The 22,687-nt window shown below is 40.6% G+C and overlaps 2 protein-coding genes across 8 annotated transcripts in view; one reads left to right on the forward strand and one right to left on the reverse strand.

The window, feature by feature from the left end:
• Window positions 1-326: 326 nt before the first annotated feature.
• On the reverse strand, window positions 327-13,769 carry tdrd1 (tudor domain containing 1). Of its 5 annotated transcripts, none has more exons than XM_046068942.1 (26): window positions 13,639-13,769; window positions 13,359-13,420; window positions 12,849-13,013; window positions 12,596-12,633; window positions 12,411-12,471; window positions 11,857-11,971; window positions 11,664-11,730; window positions 11,466-11,540; window positions 11,184-11,363; window positions 10,912-11,055; window positions 10,041-10,206; window positions 9,817-9,900; window positions 9,181-9,357; window positions 8,983-9,090; window positions 7,884-8,054; window positions 6,128-6,385; window positions 5,652-5,819; window positions 5,102-5,209; window positions 4,856-5,023; window positions 3,623-3,973; window positions 3,420-3,536; window positions 3,189-3,317; window positions 1,654-1,821; window positions 1,263-1,520; window positions 920-963; window positions 327-720 (listed from the first exon to the last, which is right to left on the reverse strand). In XM_046068942.1, exons 1-26 carry the CDS (start codon window positions 13,752-13,754, stop codon window positions 649-651), a joined length of 3,570 nt encoding a protein of 1,189 aa, XP_045924898.1. In that variant the 5' UTR covers window positions 13,755-13,769; the 3' UTR covers window positions 327-648. The 5 variants fall into 5 exon arrangements, with proteins under 5 accessions (XP_045924898.1, XP_045924899.1, XP_045924897.1 ...); XM_046068943.1 differs by having other exon boundaries at window positions 5,165-5,209; window positions 11,466-11,543; XM_046068941.1 differs by having other exon boundaries at window positions 11,466-11,543.
• Window positions 13,770-13,908: 139 nt separating this feature from the next.
• The window catches only part of ccdc186 (coiled-coil domain-containing protein 186), a 32,748-nt gene continuing 23,969 nt past the window's right edge, over window positions 13,909-22,687 (forward strand). For all 3 annotated transcript variants that reach the window (XM_046068946.1, XM_046068947.1, XM_046068949.1), the window contains exons 1-5: window positions 13,909-14,052; window positions 15,814-16,795; window positions 17,104-17,230; window positions 18,649-18,777; window positions 21,950-22,162. In XM_046068946.1, the coding sequence (XP_045924902.1) occupies window positions 15,834-16,795; window positions 17,104-17,230; window positions 18,649-18,777; window positions 21,950-22,162 (1,431 nt within the window). In that variant the 5' untranslated portion in view covers window positions 13,909-14,052; window positions 15,814-15,833. The remainder of the gene's footprint in view (window positions 14,053-15,813; window positions 16,796-17,103; window positions 17,231-18,648; window positions 18,778-21,949; window positions 22,163-22,687) is intronic.

The raw sequence follows: 22,687 nt of genomic DNA on the forward strand, positions 1-22,687 counted from the left end.
TGGCCTTCAATTTTCCTTAAGCTTTAAGAGGTCCAACTTATCTGTATTATGAAGTACTAAAACGTTTTACATTGGGTTTGCACAAAGCAAAGTTGTCCAAAGAAATGCAGCCCTCTAAAACATCACAATTCTCTATTCTTTTGGTCACAGAACCCTTTATGTAAAGACTGAAACACATGTCAAACATAAATCAATCAGGCTGGACATCCCACTGAACAGATGATTTGGACTGAACAAAGGAACAGATGGCAGCATAGCATGTCAGCACACTTACAGGAGAAAAACACACTTGGATAATTGAGGTTGAACATTTTTTTTAACAAACCCAAAAAGTGCATTCAGCATTTTTTTCTGAAAACCTCCAGGAATATTAAAACCTAAAAAAGGTGAGAATGTGACTGAATTTAACCACAGGTTAAAAACCCTTAACAGTGTAGACCTTTAGCATTAAGGACACAAAATTAAAAAGCAAAATTAAAAGCTTAATGGCAACTTCTGAAATATGCTGACCAAATTAAAATCAGAGGCTGGGTGGCCACTCCTGGAGGCCACATTCAGAATTAACTTGTTTTAAATGAACAAAACAAAAACACAATATACTAGATTGCAACAAGTTTGTGAACTATAAAGTTATGTACTTGGTCAATCTTATTTCATCTGTTCCAGTAACTGTTTGATGAGAGATATCTGCTGCTGCATCAACTGTTTCAGGTGGTCCATCTGTGAAAGGTAACAAAAAACATGTTATCCATTTGCACTCCATTATCGATATTTGATAATGTTTTAACAAGTATGGCATTACAATTTATGTGAAAAATGATCATTAACTCCTTGCTTTATAAACTAAAAACGAACACTTTATTAATACAAAATAACAAGTTCAAAGATGCTTTTTAAAAACAGTGAAACCAGCTCTGACCTCAGTCTTCAGGCTCACACAGCAGCAGCCAGAGGCCTGAGGATCTGGAATTCAAAAAGAAAGCCACATAAATGCTATGCCATCCATCACAAACATATTGTAGTACAAGTGTGACAAAAGTTTAAGTTAAGCAGTCATAGATCATATTCTTGTTTTAAAGCATACATATTAATTTTACATGGAGCCTCCATTTCCACACAGATTTTCTGAACTGGATCTGCTGAAAAGCTAAATATTACTATACATCACTTACTGTACCTCATAAACCAACCGGGCTCTTGTTGATGATGATTAATCAGTTGATTATATAAATAAAATATAAAAAACAAAAATTGTGACCAACCCTCGGTTATCTTGGGCTGGGGGCAGTCAGATCCTATTGTATTTACTGCAGAATCACTCCTGGCCTTGACGGTGGCCTGCAGTGCATCCAGGATCATGGCAGTGAGGTGGCCTCCGCCCCTCTCAACAGGCAGAGTTAATGAGAGCACGTTAGCAGAGCCATCGAAGGACTGCACAGTTGCGAGGACGCCATCCAACAGCAGGCTTTGAAACATATGTTGCACTTCCTCTGGCATCACTGCAGGGAAATGTTCTTTACCTAGTAACAGAGGAGCGGGGGTAAAGGGGTGTTATGAGGGAGTAAAATTCTGCAGCCCACAGCAATTTCAAAGAACACCTGTGGTCAAGTTTTTTAATAATCTCAGACAAGAACGACAGGCCGTTTGCCTTACCAGTGAGGGTGCAGCGAGTGATCTGAAAGGGAAGCTGCAGCAGGTGCATGGGGATTGGTAAGATACGGGAGAATGGCACCTTTTCACTGTTGCCGTAATCTGCATAGATGACGCTCATCTCATTCTCACTGACCTCCAGGACAACCGCACGGTACCAGTTATTGTCAACTGGGAAAAAGAAAATGTCCAACCACGTGTGAATTCCATATATTGGCAGTTTTGTTAGCACCAACAGATCCAAATTAAATGTTTTCACAGTGTTTTTACCTTCATGTCCCAACCTCCAGAGGGTGTTTTGTGCATTTTAATGCTTTGATAGATTTATGCATCTATGAAATTTATTTTCAACAAATTTACTAAAAATGGGACTGTATAGTAAAATAAATCTTCCATATTTTGTTGATCATAAGAATTCAAGGCTTCCAAAAAACAAACAAAAAAAAACACAACTAATGAGCCTTTACCTGCTAAGAACCTACAGACGGCACTGAAAACTGCATTAAAAAAGACCCTGTTGTTATCTGCGGAATGTATGCCCGGCTATAGTCTCGTAGTTGCATACTGTGTTTAAAGAAGAGCCGCTCCTACGCTTGGCTGAGCTCGTGCTGTGTAATTATATCTACTAGCAGACACTAAATTACCAGTTTAGGTCTGTAGGGGCAACAACTGCAGGTGGGGTCTCTAGCACAGTCAGACAGCAAACATAAAAAAACGGGATGGGAGAATAAGAGAATGGAATTCATAGCTACAGACTGCGTGTGTGCCTCAGCTCAACGATGGATCAGCTGGTTTGTCCTTATAGGGTCTCTTGTCTGGAATAATTAAACGGTGCTTGGGAATGATACTGCCTGAGTGATGGGGTTTTCCCCTGCTGCCGGTATCTATTAACCTCTGGACGCAATTTCCTGAAGTAAAGTGAAAACTAATCCACCTAGTGGAATGCAACTATAATTTTAGACATATTATTATGATGATGTTTCAACATTAATATTGTTAGCTATTATGCATGGCTCGACTTGAAGCTGCATTGCTTCTTTTTTTCTAATTGTGTTATTTCTTGCAAAAACTTTACTTCATATCATGTTAGGATGTGAAACATCTGATGGATTCAGGAGCTTGCTGACAGTCATTCACTTTTAATCAACATGTCTGACACCTAGTGGCTTTAAGGGGTCAAGGCAATGCTTGCCAACACTGAACTAGGCTCACTCAATCAAGTCAGGTCTACAGTGGTGTGGAGACCTTTGCTTCTTCCGTCACTGTCTCCTTTTTACTGTATGTTCACTACATGCCTGTTCAACAGCTGATGGTTTTAGAGATGCCAGTTACTTCTAGAAAGAAGCTTGTCAAAGATTTTTTGGGGGGAAATGAGCAGAGGAGGTGATTGAGGCCAGGATTGACACTTTCAGTTTGGGCAGCCACTCATTATGTCTATCTGGCAATGTGATAGAAAGACCATAGGATAAAGTTTATCTCTGGACTTATGTTTTTATAATGTAAGGAATATTTTTTATGGAATAATAAGTCTTCCTCACCAGAGAACCGGGCACAGCAGGCGGCCCCAGGAGCTGGTCTGCTGAGGACGGTGGAGGATGAGGAGGCTTGGTTGTTGCTGCAGGAGGCAGCCAGCTCCATCATCACCTCCTTGAGCTTCTGCTGGTCCACTGCACAACACCACACAGAACTTAGAACAGGAAGGAGAAGCCGCTTTTCAACCTTTTGTGCATCTTCTTATGACAGACAAGGACAAGAGTGAGTGTTCTGACCCTGGCTAGGACCGAGCAGGTAGAAGAGGGAAGGACTGACGACAGCTGCAAAGCAAGGCTGAAAGGTCTCGTTGAGAGGCAGCTCTACTGTCTTCCAGTCCACTGGGAAAGAAGGTGCTGAAATAATAGATTACAACACACAACTTCAATCCGACTCCTCAAATCATCAACCACTGCATTTCATCTTTGGGAGTCTAGCTGACCTTGTGACAGTGTTGCAGTCAGTCCTTTAGTTGAGGTCTCTTTAGAACGGTCTCCTGTCTGGCTGGAGGCTTGTGCATGTACTTGGCTGTGCTCATTTTCCTTTATTTCCTCTTGGTGTAGGGCTCCAGAGCCTGTGGTTACACGCATCTCTTTGGGAATCGCTCCAGGAGCTTTGGCTAGTTGCTCAGAAATTAGGGCAGCTGCCACATTCTGCCCTCTGCTCTCCAGCTCCAAACCGTAGCCTTGTTTAGTGAAAGAAAGGACACGTGCAGAAAGCTGCTCGCCATCCACCAGAGACTGGAACCACACCTGGGCTTCACTGCTCCATTCTGACCCCAGAGGCTCCACACCTGAATCCAAACATACACACCTTGTGAGAAACTTTGTTATGACTTTGTTTTAAGCCTTTTTAAATCAAATTTGAGAAAACAGGAAATCTTATATTACTCAAATCTATGCACGTTTTCAGTCATGTTCTGGATTAGCGTTAACAACTAACACTTGGCTGAATATGCCAAATAATGCCCTATTTTGATCTCACATGACCTTAAATATGACAGATTTATGATTTCTGCAAGGTATTCAAAGCAGGGGAATATCTGAAGATGACAGAAAATCCCCAAAGAAGAGTTATCATACTCTGGAAAATAAAGAAACATTTTAATTTCAGAAATTACTTAAATGTCATAACTTGTGTTTCCATTGTGCATTTTGCAGCATTTTGAAGTATCACATTAGAAAAGTCTGATAGAAATGGAAAACGCGAAAAAAAAACCTCCTCGATTTCACAAAAAGTTTTCATGCTTGCTTGAGGTGGTTCTGTCCTTAATGCGTTAAATGGGAGACGGAAAAACCTTTGCCAAATAAGTTCTGTCTTAGCGAACACTTACCTCACATACCTGATCAGCGCTGAAACATGGCTGCCCACTTGAAACACCTTTCTGAGGACTTCTCTCCATTTTTCTCAGATCTATTTCTTGTTTGATACAGCCATGCGTCAACTTCTGACATAACTACACTTGGCACAGCCTGGTTTATTCGCTCCAAACCAGCTGATGGAAACGTTCCTAATAAGTTCGCTTAAAATTTGCTTGATAATTAGATGGAAACATGGCTATGTTCACTTGGAGAAAACTCATTTTCCCTCTCTTTTATATTCACTTTTTTCCCCCCACCCATTCTCTCTTTTTGTGTCTCTCTCTCTCTCACACACACACTCTCTCTCTGTCTACCTGAGATCCAGCAGCGTATTGCCTGGAAGGGTAGGGTCAGGAGTTGGGATGTAATGGATCGAAGGTGGTTCTTTTTGACTTTCGTGGTACAACCATAGTCCACAAAGTTTAAAGACACATCGTCTTCAGACAGCTCGTTGACCATAGCACGACTCCACGCTCCATCACCTGGAGAGTAAAAAGCGCACTATGTACAACTAAATCACGAAAAACGATGATATGATCAATAAAAGGAAACAGCCCCACCAGGTAACATAGCACAACAGGGCTCTCCCACTTTGGGCACAAAAGGTGAGGAATCTGCCTCACAATGCTGTTTCAACTCTGTCCCCAGCTCTATCAGCCGCTGTTGGTCTGAAACACACACACAAACACATGAAATAGACTCTTCAAGTGGCATGAGAAAAGGTCACATTCAAAGTGTCAAAATATTAAGCCTTGTGGACATCTGAAATGATTATAACCTTAGTATAATATACTACACACTGCTTCAAATAATCTACACCAGTCCCAAAAAGCTGATTAATTATTACACTGAAGAAAGACAAATAAATTTATGTGGTCAATATAAATCTGTGTCCACAAAGTCAACCATACTGTATATCACTGATAATCAGTTGTAATATATGTGTGATTATAATACCTAACATCATCCAAAATGTAATAGTATGATAAAAAAAATAGCATTGTTAATGGGACAAGTAATCATAATGGTGCCTCCTGTCAGCCAATATTTGCTTAATTTGCTGTCAAAATGCAATAATGGTGGCCCTCTACGCAGAAGGAACAACAATACCTGTTTGATTGTTGATGCAGCAGTAAAACTTTCCAGGGTTCTCCACGACAGTGGCTAGCAGTGCCACTGTCTGGCCGTCACAGGCAAGCTCGGTGTAAGACCACACCAGAGGCTCAGGGACTGGGTCAGGCACTGAAGAGCACATTTCAACACGGCTCCCCACTGGCACTGCGAATTTCATAAATACAAAATTATGACGTTTGTCACAAAATTCTCAGTAGAAAGCTGTGGTTCAAGCAGCTGCATAAATGCCCTTACATCACTGACTGAAGAGTAATTGTGACTATAAGACATGGGATAGCACACAGTGACATTTCAGTTAAACTAGCATGACCTACTATTAAAAACTATGAAAAGGTTGTTATTGTTAAACACTATAAAAAGGAAAAAACATTGTTTCTATTTGATAATCTTTACTGTTTTACATTTTTGATTTTGAAATCATTTTCACATCACAGTAATTTAGATTAAGACACCATGTGGTTCCACAGCAGCAGTTGTCTGGTCAGCCTGCTGGTCGCTACTGGTGGCAACAGGAGCATGTGCAGCAAAACCACCAGCACTTAGCAGCTCGGCTACATTTCCCTGAGGATCGCTGGACTCATCAATCATGGCCACCAAAGCCTTGCCGTCATGCGCTCCCTGGATCTCAACACGCAGGATTCTGTTCGATACCCTTCGTTGCAGAGCCAACAGACAGTCCTCTGACCAGCTTTCTCCAACAGGCTGCACCCCTGGAAAGGAGCCCAAAGACAGACGCTTTAGAGGGTGTGAGAGACAACTTGTTTCAGAAAGACAAATGTGTTTTTTTTTAATAAAATTTTTGTAAAATATAAAATTTTACTCAAATATAATTTCTTTCAGGCAACCTTGTGGTGACATTCCTGTCCTTTATATAAAAATGACAACAAAAAAGGATAAAAGGCAACAATCTGACTCAATACAGAGCATCAAATAGTTAAAACACACTGGGGTAAGGTTTAACCATTTAAAAAGGGGCTATATGTAGCGCCTTTTGTCTGTACACTGGAGATCATTTGAGCCCTCAGCTTGATGAGGTCAGAGTTTCATCATCAGTCCCTTTACAAAATGACACGGTAACATCCATCTTATATAGCCCCAATTAAAACTCACCACAGGACTATACTGTTAACAGAATACTCATAAGCTACGCATAAACGCCCCCCACTAGCTAATTATTTTATCAGATTTAGAGACCAGCACCTGTATGGACATTTTACCTCACCACCAGCGGTAGCGATTGACTTTAATGATGAGAGTATGCTGTCAATAATTTAAATTTTTCTATCCGTGCAGTAAAGTGACAGGAAATATCATGGAACAAAAAAAACCAAAAAAAAAAAACCAAACACCCTGCAGTAATAACTTGATAGGACAGAGGAAACAGAATTAAACTTGCAGCTTCTATAATCCATGTTTAGACTCTCAAACGGAGCTCATTTTTTTAATCAGGGGGATGGCTGCTTTACTCCAAAATTTCTACTGTATGCACCTGGATTGTGTGAGACCTGTTGGATGTGTAGCAGAAAACAAAACATGAATTAACATTAGATCCTGGCTAATCCTGTCGGAGTGTCAGAGTTTTTTAATTAGATCATTATATGTTGCTGTGGCTAGTGCGTAAATGCGCACAGCGTCTCTGGAGAGGCGTTTCACCCAACCAGCCGCTATTCAGTCTTCATTTTAATGATCCTGCCCATCCAAATACATCACATTAAACAATATCAGTGATATTGAAGTGAAATGACATTAAGGAATGCGGTTTGACCTGCGTGTTATGAGGCGCTACACAAACGGTGAAGGGCAGAAAGTTTAATTGCGCAGTTGTATATAATATAATTATAATTAATGAATACAACAGGAACACTGTGGAGTCCTGCTCCGGCCACGGGTTGGTCCAGCTGCATGTCACGCCTCTTTTAAACGTCACAGCAGCTGAAAAGACTTCTGCAAAAGACACATCGGTGTCTCCTTGCTTACAGCTCTTCCAGCAAGTCTCCTCGATCCTTGCTCTTGGATGTGCATTTTAGGAATCGAGAGGTCCTTCAAGATGGCACGTTGAGATCTATTTCCGGGTCACAGGATCGAGGAGGCACAAATTTGGGAAATAAGAAAGGCCCTAGTTTGAGCATGAGCACACGCTGAAACCTCATTGCTAGAGGGCACTGAAAACTACACATCTTTAAATGTGTTTCACAGTTGATATACTACCTGCTAGGCCACAAGGCATAGCCTGCATGGGCAGGGCCAGTAGTGAAGTGCTGATAGGCCGCAGGTGGCCTAAATCCACCTCCTCAGAGTTGCCAAAATCAATGTAGCCCACACAGACACGTTCCTCTGACGAATAAGCCAGAACTTTAGCTCTGTACCACTGCTTGTCCTCTGGAAGAAACAGAGAAGAGCTTAGATTAACTAAACAAGTCTAACAAGGAACACAATGGAGAATCGTTTCAAAATCAAAGAGTCATTTTGTCTGAGTGTGTTGGAGCACCTTTCAGATTTGAGGCATTTTCAAATCAAAAAAATATTTACACTATAATACACTAATCTTATATTTTGTATGGCTGACCCCCAATAGTCGAAGATTCGATGCTTCGACGGGCAGAGCCTGATCAACTGTCAATCTCACAGTTGAAACTTCGCAGCGATATGGGGGTGCTCAACGTCTGATTTTACATAGAACTACCAGTTTTCTCCCAATAAGTTAATATGCAGCCTATTACAATATAAATTTCAACGTTTGATGCTGTAAATAATCATGTAAAAAGAATAAAACTTTCAATAAATGTTTTTAAAAGTGCGTAAATAAATCACCATTGATGAACCACACAAAGAATATTTTATCGTTTTTAAATAGCCGGCTACTTGAAATAGACCCGTGAGGAACCGCGACGTGCACGTAGTTGTCGGCAGCACAGCAATGCATGCAAAACTCACACAAGACTGCTGAATGACAGGTGAGAGCGAGAGAGAGAGAAAAGGGTCTTCAAAAAGCCTCCGTTTATCTGGAAATTTACAGTGCAAGTTGAATGAATAGAGACTGCAGCTCTGCTGCTTCTCAAGATTAAAGCGGAACCCTCCCCCCATGCCCACAATCGCTGCGCACAAAAAGACACAATTTGACTATAAGCAGAACTTGATAATTCTGATTCAACTGTGAAAATCCTTAGTCAGGGACAGCCCTAATATTTTGTGCATGATGTATTAACTTCAATCTACAATACTGACACTGTTTCTTTAGCAGATGGCATTTCATCAGGCACATTCTCATTAACCAACCAGTCTTATACCACGAAGTGTTATGCTGTACCTGAGAACTGGGCACAGCAAACTGTGCCAGGGGCTGGTCTGAAGTTCTGTCGGGCTAGAGCCTGACAGCAGTGTTCCCTCAGCTTCAGCTGCAACTCCTGAATCATTCCTGTAAACCAAAAACGCACAAGTTAAATGATAAATGTCAAAGTTCAGAGGCTTACTGTAAGCTGCATGTACCAGAACAAATGCTACTTACCAGCGTTCTCCACCTTCTGCACAATAATTTCATCGGGTGACTGGAGGTGGGTGACCACAACAGTGAAGGAGTCACCCACCGCCTGTGTCAGTGGCTCTGGAGGCTGAGCCCAGGTGTTGTCATCTTTCCCATCAGAGAGACGCCTGAAGTTTTCCAAGGATGCACTCACCATGGCATCTGAGGAATATGTTCATTATATTTACAATTGTTGTCAACAATGTCTGCATATTTAACTCTTTATGCCAGTATTCCGTTTGTCCAGGGTTCTGATATGGATTGAAACATGCAACGCTGACTTAAGAGCACCAAATGTGGAGCCCAAACCATAACAGAAAGAGGACTTAAACTGCTCTAAATATTCTACATTGGTAACAAATACACAACAAATTCAGATGCTTAACAATCTGCATGCATAATGCATTGTGTTTGGGCACCTGTAAAATATTTGGGTATGAAATTAAATGACCTACATGACTTAATATCTACAAAAGGCGTCAATATTACATATTTCGGCAAACTGACTATGCAGTGTAACAGGTATGTCTAGTGATTTTCCCCAGTTTGCCTTTATGTCACAGCGCTGGGCTGCAGATTGATTGAAGATGGGACAATTAAGTACATATGAAGCTGGCTTACTTATTTCTTGCTCAGTTGGTATTACATTGACCATTTCTTCTTCTGCATAACCGTGCTCAAAGAGGAATGTGCTCAGCTGCTTTCCTAAAAGACACAGGGAGAGAGTCGCCTTAATGGGTTTAAACTTCCCCAAGTCTTTTGCCTGTGTGTCCCCATCACAAATAAAACTTCACCCTTCATAAACAGATCTTGGTTTTCAGCACTGCCAACTCTATATCACCTACCATTGGAAAGCAGGATATCCACAGTATGGACGCGACCATCCTCTAGTGTGTCCACGAGTTTAACAGTCACAGTCTTGCCGGCCAGCAGCTGTTTCACTGCAATACAGCACTCGCCCGACCACTTGTCAACCACTGGCACCACCCCAGCGATACAGCACTCCATTGCCTGGAAGTAATAGAGGCAACGCGAGTATCATCATGCCAGCTATGAGACAATATTGAACAGGTGAATGGTATATATTAGGTAGGGCTGGACCCGAATATTCGATCATTGGGTACACATTCGATTTTTAATTTTGAGATTCGAATGATTCCACCCTGCTCTGCACAGCAGCCACCATCCCGGTTCAGCACGCACCTAATCTTGCGCATTTCCCCGGCTCAATCTCCCATCCCTTCAATCCCGCAGTAAATATTCCTCTTTTATCTAACTACTCATTCTCTTAGTCCTGCACTAGGGTCTACTAGCCTAGACAGTTAAAAAGTGTTGGTAATAATAACTTAATGTTTTAGTTAGCCTACGCTGTGAGAATTTAAAAACGGCGTGCTCTCTCTCTAACACACAGACAGGGACCTACCGTTATCTCTTCTTCTTTTGCTGTTCTGCCAGCTTATCAACAGACATTTAAACAATGAATAAATGTACCCCCCCATCCACTGTTAATTACTATCGAAGCTTTGAGGCTTAGAAAATGACATTAGGGTCAGCCCTAGTATTTGGAGACAATGTGTTATTAGAAAATTTGTGATCTTTACTGTTGTCTGTGTATTATTAATATCTATGGAACAAAAGTATATTTTGACATCTCTCAATGCAACATTGGACGTACAAAAAACAAAACAAATTTGAGTGGCGTGAATATGCACTTACACATGGACAAAATGGCGGGATATTAGCAGTCAAAGGCTTAATCCTGTCCACAGGGACATTCTCTTCATTGCCAAAGTCAATGTAAAGGATATTAGCTGTCTTCTGGTCAGTAGCCAAAGTCTGGACGAGGCCTCGGTACCACATCTACACATATACAAAAAAAAAAAAAAAAAATTAAAGGCATGCACAAGTTGCACAGCCAGGGAATGAGCCATAAATGTACATACTAAAATGTCTGTCTTGTCAAATTGCTTAAGAAGGCCTCTGCTCACCAGATCACAGGAGAACTGAACCGCGCAAACCTCTCCAACATGGGGTTTGTATGTCATCACTGAAGGGCTGCAGTTCGTTTTCTGAAGCTGTGTGCTGATGCTGTGCAGAGCCTCTAGCAGCTCAGGGCTTTGGGCAAGAAGGAAAAATCTACCAGGGCTGTAGTACTCTACAACAGACGCCTACAACCACACACAATTACAGCAAAGAGACATTGAGTTTTGGTATTTAACAACATTGGGTAGATCAGTCTTTACAGTTGAGGCAAACTGGGTATACTGTACCTGGATGTCAGTTCCCTTTATGATTTTAGCCATTTGCAAGTCCTTCAAATAGACCCTCTGGATGCTGGAAGCATCCTGCTTCAATAAACGGAGATTAAGGATAGATAAAACATCACAAATCTTTTAGTTATTTTAAATCACGAAAATGTTGATTGGATTTTTACTTTCATTCAAAGATCTCCAAATTACTGCAATTACCTTAGACTCAAGCAGACCAGCTCTGTCTACTGTCACAGGTGAAACTGTAGTTTCCTTTGCCATCTCTCTTTAGATTAAGAGATACAAGTGAGTGCACATTATTTATTAGACATATATATTAGATTCAACTCTTTGCCAGGAAACTGACAACAGTTGCAGTTGTCATTTGCACTCAGTAGTTGGCCCAACTTACTTGGCAGGTTCTGGATCAAAGGACTTGCACATGTGTCTGTGTGCATTCCAGTCTTCGGTCTGACATGCCACAGAGCAGTAGGGCGTCCTCTTGCAGCGTTTGCAGCGAAAATTTCCTGTCAAGTGAACACTAGTTAATTAGAAATTTAACAACAAGCACTTGAGCTGTGCTGAAAAGAACGCAGACATTGACAAAACAACCACAAAGAAATGTGTTGCATACCATGTACCATAGTGTCAGGATATATTTCAAATCAGCACATAAAGGCATGGCACATTCATTAATTTTACACTGTCATTTTCCAAAATGTTAAGAAAATTATGTAAAGAGGTTATCAATTTTGTCATTAATTTTCCTCCATCTGACTAAACAGTCAAAGTTTTTTAAGAAGCATTACTGATTATTAATACAATGTAAATATTCCTTCTGATTTTCATTTGCAATTTGAGGGCAGGTTGATGAACGCTTGTATACTCTTGGCACTCCATAAAGTGTGGCTGCAGGAACTTTACATACTCCTTAAGAGTTGTGACAGATAATGGTGACAATATTACCTTGCTGACCACAGTAGTTGCAGAAGTTTACAGTCAGTGCTGGTGGCATGGATCCTAACACCTATGAAGACAAAACAGATTGAAGAAAAAACACTGTGGAAAAATGGCACCAAGAAAAAAAACTCTCATTTCTACAGACCACATTAATATAGCCAAAGATAAGAAAAAAAAATACTGCAACATACTGCAGATGTATCCTTGCTGACTGGTGAATTTATTATACCTGCAAAACAGAAAAGAAGAATGAACCTGGTAAAACAGAAGTCCTGAAGTAAAGTTATGTTGTAGCTAAAACCATGTTCACATTTTCTTGCTGTTTAGTTACTGTGCGCAGTGGACAGTTGACCAAATTAGAAAAACAACTGGTTTGCCGGACAGGCGTGTCCGAAAGTGGACACCTGTCTAGCTAGATATATGATAATGATGGCATTGATTTACTGTCTCCACTGGCGTCTGTGGCGGGGCGCACTGGTGTTGCATTGGGCACGGTGAGACGGCTTGAAGAAGGCGTCGCACAATGAGCCACGGGGCTCGATGATGGTTTCCTCAAGGGCAGGTTAGGTCGAACCAAATTTGGAGAAAGTGAGCGGTACATGGCGGCACCTGTCAACAACATAAACGTTATGTAAAGTCACACAGTTTTAAAAAAAATACCGTGTGAGCATGAAAATTGCACAGTATTTCGTTTACACTTAAAAAACACTGCATTCTTAGCTAGCTAATCAACGGTGAAACAGCAAATGTTATGTAACGTTACACAAGGATAACGCTAAGTTAGCTCGTTAGCTATTAGCAAGCTAAGACAAACGGCGATAAATGAGCAAAACTTACAACAACAAACTTAAACAATATTATGCTACGACACAAAACTAAATATAAATACACCCAAACAAATGAATATACCTATAACGTTACTTTTTGGGTTTTGTTCCACGGTTACTATTTTACCTGAGCGCACGTGTCTGTAAAGCTGTATTAGTGTGGCACCTGCGCAGTAGCGTCGATTGCAGCTAGATCAACAGGTCAGAATTAAATCAATTTCGTACTTCTTTTTACATTAGAATCTCTACATTTCATTTTAAATTGAATTGGTCATCATTCTTAACTACGGAATTTCCCGTATGGGGGTCAAGATAGGCTTAGTTATTTTTCATTAATAAATTAGTAGCTGAAAATGTATTTAATCAATTAATTTCCATGCCTTCGTAATATTCTTATCGTACGGTACCTGGCATATAAAATCAGGCATGTTGACTGAAAAATATTTTTTAGTTTTGGTTTATCAACACAACATATATGGGCTGCAAGTAATCTTATAAGTAAGTAAACTAATACATGAGCCATATGTGTGGTATTTAATGTGCTTTACTGGTGTTTGTACTATTTGTTATTGTATTTAACTTTCTAGAAAAAATAAGGTGGAGGTGCACCTGTCGTGTGTTAACGTCAGACAAACGTCATTTCTCACCGGGCTCTGATTGGTTTATATCCCCTCGTCGTTTCTCCCGCAGTAGCCATATTTGTTGATGTGTCATATCAAAGTGACTTGTTGAGGCTATCAGCTGGTTCGACAGAAAGCTCAAAGTTCACTCTTATCCCGGTTGTCTCCGCATTCAACTACACCATGGGTTTTACGATTTCGGTGGGTGAAAATATAACCATATTTTTTATCATCTATTTTAGATGTTAGCGTTAGTATGAACGGGCTGTACTTGTAGCTAGCTAACGCCTCTCTTATCAACGTTAGCTTAGCTAGCTAAGGTAAGCAGTGCCTCCATACAATATGTCAGTCTGCAGTTTAGCGTTAAATCCATTTGAACCACCCAATGTTAGTTTGCTGTGTTTTAGCCTGTGCTGTATTTTACGCTAGTTCCTTGTGGGCAAACTGACGTTGAACGTTAGCGAGCTAAAGTCATTGGTAGGGCTAACGTTAAATGAAAGTGTTAATGAAAACGGCTGTAAATACAAAAAAATGGCACATCGGCCTGCTGCTTGCTAACCAACGTTACACACTGATGCATGGAAACCTAAAGGGCGTGTTTCAGTAAGCCTGGCTACTAAAATTACGTTGACTAATTTTGACAGTTGTTATGGCACCTGCCACAACACCTGCCACAAGAGCATCAACAACATTGCATTGTTTTAGCTGTTGTGCTTTCACTGCTTAACGTGAGACGCTTGATTGTGTTGCTCTAAATAGCTATGTTTCATTTATCAGAATAGGATGGTGTAAGTACAAGGCTTCTTAAAATAACGATCCCATTTATATAAAAGGACAGAAGGGGGACAACTAGAGTACAGGGAGAATGGTGTGTGTGTGTGTGTGTGTGTGTGTGTGTGTGTATGTGTGTGTGTGTGTGTGTGTGTGTATGTATGTGTATATATATATATATATATATATAAATAAAGAGCTGTGGCAAATGGTGCTGAGAGGATTTTTGATCAGTAAACTCTACCATTACATAGACAGACAAGACAATAACTCAGGGAGTATTTAAGTTTACATTGCTTCCATCAATTCTCAGTGATCTCTGAGCGATTAATAACACAGTAGATGCTGACAACAAAGCCATTTTCACTCCAAGGGACTCATGTGCAACTGCTGAATGTATGAATGTTTCAGACAGATCTACTTTATTACTATGGTTTTAGTGGGCAGAGGCCTAGTGGCTAGTTTATTTACTTTATTTCCCTAAGGTAAAGTGGACAAGAAAAGTGCAAGCTCATAAATGTTGTATTTCTTAATCATGAAAGTAAACATGAGAATGGAAACATGTCTAAGTTCTGTCATGAACCAGACCTTAGGAGACGCTTTACAGTTTTTGATCTTGCTTCATATCAAATACAGTTAGAAAAGGCATTGTACAGTTCTTTGCCTTTTAGACTGACACAAATGTCAGATCCTCCCAACTGAGTTTTAACATGACCTCTGAATGGTGTTAGATGTTTAAGATGATTGCAGTGAGGCTGTGTGATAATCTTGAATACCGATCAGTTGTTGTATGACATTCAGCGCTACAGGACAACAAGTGTAACTATGTCACAGGTTTTGAGCAGACCACATCTTAGTGTGTGTCAAAGCATGCATTTAAGTGGCATTCATTTTTATATTTATTTTTTTTACTGTGAAGCACTTTGTGTTACATGGTATGAAAGGTGCTATACAGATAAAGATTGATTGATTTAATTAAGTGTGTGTCTGTTGGGAGTATCTTTGAGTTGTTTGTTCCTCACTGTCTGAAATGTTAGGGTTTTTCCTGGCTCAACACAAGGATTATATTGTACCTCATGACTAGGAAGGCACAATGTGCACAAAGCACAGGGCAGCTGTATTGGTGACATGCTTCTTGCATTTAGGCTGCTGTCACAAAATTTATGTAAATCTGTTTCTTCCTCTGTCCAGATCTGAACAAAAGAGGGACCATGGAGAAGCCTGGTCCTGCCTCAGATACACACGTGATGGAAGGATCTGAGGTCGAATCTGTGTCGGAAGGATCACAGCCAGTGAACCAGCTTCACAGCAGCTCATCTAACGTAGAAGATGAGGCAGAAAAGGACAGTCAGGTAAAAGATGAAGCACAGCTTGACAGTGAATCAATCAGGACTACGACAGATGTTCAAACAGACACAAAGTCTGAAGATCAAACAAGGTATCAGGAACATGTAGAGAGAAGTGAACTGGGTGCTGATAGCAGCTGTGATGGCAGTACAGTTTCCATGGAAGGTGGGATAACTTCCCTTTCAAATGAGACTGGCAGAGCTTTGGTGAACCCAGTCACCACCTTGGGTGATGTACTAGAAAGCTCTCCTTCTGTTCTTGAAGGGACAATAGAAACCTCATTGACTTTTGATGAAGTGGAGCATTGTCATGCCACCACTCCAAACGGCAACAAGCAGCCATCAGTCTTCGTTACAGATTGTTCCACAGAGCCATCGGCTGCTGATGATAGTGGTTCAGCTGAGAGTCTGTCATCCTCATCGGTTAAAAGCACTTCCAAGAACTCCCCTACCGACTCGACAACCACATCTGGCATCTTTAATGGCCCTTCAACCCCCAGTTCCGACACTGTCAGCTCCTCGCTTGCTTCCAGCCCACAAACCAGTGCCAACATCTCAGCCCCCTCACATTCCTTGTCAAGTCCTTATGACACTGATTGCAGCCGAAAGCTTATTTCCCAGATCCAGCGCTCGCTGTCACAGGAGTCACTGCTGGATGAGCTGGAGTCAGAGCTGTTGGCTTGTCAGCTGCCTGAGGGTGAAAGTGGAGGTGGGAGGAAAGGGAGCCCACCTGTCAATGGACTCCCTACAGACCAAGACGGCTGCATGGTGGTCTTTGAGAAGTGTGTGCAATACAAGTATGCACAGCAGGAGAAGGCCATTCAGAGGTAAACTGCTATTTTGTCAGTTACAATCAACTGTGGTGTCAGTTATTAGATTAATCCTTGCCTCTGGTGTATCTGCTGCCTGGAGTAGCTCATAGATGATGTACTAGGCCACCTTCATCACATCATTTTAAACTGCTTTTTGTACAGTACTTAGCTTCCAATGTAATGCGTCAGATTAGCAAGAGATTAACCTACTTGCTAATTGCTATTGTTTTTTTTTCTTTCACCTTCATTGTAATAAACCTGTCTTGATTAAGCTGATTTACAAGATTTTTTTTTAAAATGACATCATGCATCTGTGTATATAGCCTGCTTGAGGAGAACAAGAGGCATCAGGAGCTGATCCTGGGTATCTGTTCAGAGAAGGACAACATGAGGGAAGAGCTGAAAAAGAGGACAGAGACAGAAAAGCAGCACATGGCCACCATTAAAAAGGTTAGTTTCATTCTCTATGGTCTAGTTATGTTGTTCATGGTCACATGGCACTACTGTTTTGGAGCGTAAATACAAGTGATGTGATCTGTATCACTCCCTTGGTCCAAAAGAGAACATTCTGAAATAATAGGCTGTATTTGTCATGCATGGCTCTCCAAGTTATTTTTATACATCTTTGAAAACAATGAAAGCCTGTTTACCATGCTTTTCACCAACAAGGAAGTGCTCCAGTGCAATGTTTCGTCTGACTTCCTGCCTGTGCCGGACATTGACTTGTTGCTGATTGTGATCACGTATCGCCTGCGTTTTTGCAAATATTCAAATATCATTTATGTTGTATAATGCTCAGTGTTGGGGACAGTTGCAGCTTAAAAGAAGTAAGAACTTTACTCCACAGCAGCCTTAAAATTGGATACAAACACTGAGCACTGCTCTCGACCTCATTATGTTATCTGGTAAATATTGGCGTCCAAAAATGTGTGTTAATACTAACTATAGTATTTCCTCATCCAAAATATAGACTAATATGCAATCAACATTCATATGGTTTCAACTAAATAAAATAAAAAATTAGGTAGAATACTAGGAGCATCCTTTTAATATCCATCCATCCATCGCCAACCGCTTATCCTGCGTACAAGGTCGCGGGGGGGCTGGAGCCAATCCCAGCTGACATCGGGCACAAGGCGGGGTACACCCTGGACAGGTCGCCAGTCCATCGCAGGGCCCCTTTTAATATCCCTCTTCTAAAATGCAAGACTTTAGTCTGTACTGATTTTTGCACAATTAGACGACAAACTAGAGGGCAAATGGTATGCAGCAGCACCGATCACGGTGACACTTCAATTCAGTTAAATGTGGAGTCTAGCCCTGTATGGCTGCTAATTAAGGAAGTCAAACAAAGCTGCCTGGTGGGAGAAGAAAAGGACACTAGTTCTGATTACTAGCATTAAAACGTGTGTGTGTGTGTGTCCCCTACCCTTTGATTTACAAAGCTTACCATCTACTTTGCACTCTAAAACACAAGTACTTCTCTATTCACTGGACACTAGCCTCCCCGTTGCCATAAAAGGAACAATAATTGATTCAAGCTTTCTTGGTAACAGCGTTTGTTTAAGCGTTGTGCAAGCAAAAGGGTGTAGGAGGGATTTTTATGACATATACCCAGTGTCGTAAACCAATATTATTTTTGGATTGTCTTGCCATCTTGTCAACTTTTACAGTCAGTGTATCTGATTTTGAGAAATAGAGCGATGCCAAACTGCCTTCCTCTTTCTGTGCTGTCTAAATTTCTTTTGCCTCCAACATTTTGTATCAGGCCTCATCCTGTGAATCAGGTTAGCCCAGGTGTGGCCCAGGCTTACAGTACATGTTGCCCAACAAGTTGCTTACCTTGTACACACTCCCTGTTTCTGCAGTTGGAGGGCAGGGTGGAGGAGCTGCTGAAAGAACTGAAGGAGTCGCAGGATAAACTAATTCACCAGGATCAGGCAGCCAAAGCTGCCCTCCAGCAGATGCAGAAGGAGATGGCTTACCGGCTAGAACAGGTATAACTGGGACTCAAATACTGTGAGAGTCTTTGATATGCCGCTCATACAACTTAGTTTTGCCTCAGTCTGACCCTTATTTGCATACCGTTTTTTTTTCCATTTTATGCTGCTTCAGTGTCCTCATTTTTGTGAAACTAAGGCAGAGTTTGTCGCTTAACTCACAATGTTTTTACTTTAAAAAAAAAAAATCAATATAGGGCTTTTTTTCCCCTAGTTTTTGGGAACTTCAGTTTTTGTCCAGAATCCCTTATGTCTTTAGATAAAAATAATATTAATAATATGGAAACTATAGCAATGTACTATCCTTTCCTGGCTGGTTGAGGGGGGAAAAAAGGCACTTGAGATACTTGGCTATAGATGATAAATATTCTCTAAGATGTTCTTATGACACTGATTGCAGCCGAAAGCTTATTTCCCAGATCCAGCGCTCGCTGTCACAGGAGTCACTGCTGGATGAGCTGGAGTCAGAGCTGTTGGCTTGTCAGCTGCCTGAGGGTGAAAGTGGAGGACAAGATGCAAAAACCAAAATTTCTAAAAACAGTTAAGGGTTCCTTGGGGATATATTCTGGACATACGAAGGTATGGGATAATCACTGTTTATCATTGATATATTGACATGACCTACATCATGAGACTACATCTCCTGTGGTCAAAGATATCTCACTGAGACAAATGACCTACAGTTTTGGCCACATTTGCTGCATCACCGTCACACAAACTGCAGACTGAGTATCTCCTTATACAGTATCTGTAGTATCTCTATATATAAGCAGAGTTTATACCTATGTAACAATATCAAATTGTTCTTTAAATCTTTGAAGACGTTTGCAAAAACTAGCAGCTGAACGGTCAGGGTCTTTGCACACCAAACTCTTGTTTTTGCAGATTTAATCACTTGTTAAGCGAATTGTGCAGGAAAGCACATTTTTCATCCGGTAGTTTGCACACCTGATTGCAACTATATAGGGTACTTTTCTCTTGACAGTTTTGTCACACTCAACAATTTTTAATTTCACTGTTCAGTGAATATTATGAGGTAGATTTTGCACTCAGTCGTCTCTTCTAAGCCCTTCCCTCATATCAGTCCTCCCTTGTATTAAGATGATGGCCCAGTCCTAATCAGCTGTTTCCTCTGAGGTTTGAATCATTTGATTATGTCATTTTATAGAAACGCTGTGCCACCTAACTGATAATTCCTTTCTTTTGTTGAGTTATTGGTTTTTATTTAAAATGCACACAAATGTGATGCCTGACGATTTTGAAAAGATATTTTGACTAATAAGATATTTTGACTAATATTGCAATTGCGATATGATTTGCAATATTAGGGGGGAATGATCATTTTTACATCATTATTCTCATTCTCATTTTCATTGAAAATTTATATTAAAATTAATCATGGTGTAATTATGGCAAGGATCAGTACCAAACAAAGAAGTTTATTTATTTTATTTTTTTTTTTGTATCTTCAGTCTCTAGGCAGGACATCTCTGCAGCATGACAATATTTAATTTAAAATGGTATTTTGACACACACATCAACTTTAACAAATATTGCGCCTTCTGCGATTAGAAAAATTTCTATAGGCCATATTGCATTAAAATTTTGATGATTGTTCAGACGTAATGCCTGATGCCAAAATGGGCTATATCTAAACTCAGCAAAAAAAGAAACGTCCCTTTTTCAGGACGCTGTAATTCTGTAAAAATCCAAATGTCTTTACAGATCTTTATTGTAAAGGGTGTAAACAATGTTTTTCATGTTTGTTCAATGAACCATAAACAATCATGCAACATGCACCTGTGGAATAGTCGTTAAGACCCTAACAGCATACAGATAGTAGGCAGTTACTATCACAGACACAATTATAAAAACTACGAGCACTAAATGGTCCTTTCTGCTAACTCTGAAAAACACCAAAGGAAAGATGCACAGCGTCCTTGCTCATTTTTGTGAGCGTGCCTTAGGCAAGCTGAAAAAAGGCATTAGGACTGCCGATGTTGCCAGGTCAACAAATTGCAATGTCTATACTGTGAGATGCCTAAGAAAGCACTCCAGAGAGACAGGAAGGACAGCTGATTGTCGTCGCAGTGGCAGACATCATGTGACAACACCTGCACTGTTGTTGTTACTTTTGATTTTGACCCCCTTTTGTTCAGGGACACATTTTTACATTTCTGTTACTCACATGTCTGTGAAACTTTGTTCAGTTTGTGTTTTAGTAGTTGAATCTTTTTATCTTCATACAAATATTTACACATTACATTTGCTGAAAATAAAAGCAGTTGTTAGTGAGTTGTTATTTTATTTGTTATATTCTTCAACACACAAATGCAAACACAGCAACTGTTACAGTTTCTCCATCCTTCTCTTTCTCTCCTGAAAGGCCAAAATGTTACAGCACACAATGAAGATGGGAGCATAAAATTGTTAACTGACAAAGTAAGAAATGACACATGAGCATCTCGTTGGCATGAGGAATGAACAGACCGGTGTGAGGCCAGTAGAGAGAGCTGTGAGTGAACCGCCAGGTTGAGCATGAGGTGTTCGTACAATAGGTGTACCACGGTGTGCCCCTGGTCTTAAAGTGCTAGGCTGATTGACGGTTTCCAGCAAAAACACACTGGCTCAAAAATCTGATCTTTCTGATGTTTTTCATTGTAGAAATATGCACCCATAAATGTTTTTATGTTTAATTATATCAGCAGCAAGATAATTGTTAGTTTTTTAGTATACAAAACTGCAAATCCTAGGGGTTAAGGAAGCCTGGGTGCATTACTTTCTTTGTACTAAAATAATGAAGTAATACAGTTGCAACAGAGAAATAAGACAACAGAAAAATGGTGTGGAACTGCTGACAAGTGGAATCATGTCAGCTTTATTTGTAAAAGGTTGACAAGCTGACATACAGTAAGTCAGCAGTTTTGTCTTCCTTCCTCGTTAAAATGCGAGAGGGTCTATCTATCCAACTGTCCTTCATTCATTACTTGTACCAGTCCCGGTTGAAGTCCCTGCAGTCTGAGGGGCCTAAACATTTCCTTTTTAGGGATTCCTAAGGGAACCATTACTTTCATGTGGTCCTCTTAAAGATCTACCAGTATAAACAGCTCACTGACTGAATTGTGGGAAATTATGTAAACCTGTCTTATGATATAAACAATCATCTCAGGTGAACAAGAAGTGTGACGAGGCACGCCAAGAGAAGGAGGCCATGGTGATGAAGTATGTGCGAGGGGAGAAAGAGGCCCTCGACCTGAGGCGGGATAAGGAGGGTTTGGAGAAGAGGCTGAGGGAAGCCACCAAGGAGGTAGACCGCCAGGCCCTCCGAGGAAACCAGTTGGCCCAGGAGAAAGGCCGGCTGCAGCAGCTCTATGATGCTAAGGTAACTACTGTGTGAGTTGTAAGTGCCTTGTTAAAGCATTGACATTTTTATTTTTTTTAGATCAGGACATAAAGACTCTTCTGTACGGTACAAAGACATTACACAACTTAAATGATGTATCCATCCATCCTTACTGAAGTGTGCTTTATGTGGAAAGATTGACTTTAGCATAAATTGCCCCTAGAAACATTAAAAACCTAAAAAAAAAAAATAAAAGCTCCCCAAACACACATGAGTTTGTACTTTGATGTGAAGTCATTTTCACTGTAATGTTTATACTTTATATCTATATGCATCTTTGAGAAACTGATACAAACGCTCTTTGGTGCATATAGATTTTATCCTGTTAGTCTTTATTACGCAGGTTTGAGGCTTATCTCAGCAGTATGTTGGATGTCCCAACTTGGAACTTGCTTTGTGTAAATACGTGGGAATTAGCAGGGGGAACACATCAAAGCTAGTTGTTTAAGTACCTCAGCTCAGCCAAAGATCCATTTGCTGCCTCTCTTATTGTTCCTACTTCAC

The sequence above is a fragment of the Micropterus dolomieu genome, linkage group LG14, assembly GCF_021292245.1.
Source record: "Micropterus dolomieu isolate WLL.071019.BEF.003 ecotype Adirondacks linkage group LG14, ASM2129224v1, whole genome shotgun sequence".
NCBI classification, from domain to species: domain Eukaryota; kingdom Metazoa; phylum Chordata; class Actinopteri; order Centrarchiformes; family Centrarchidae; genus Micropterus; species Micropterus dolomieu.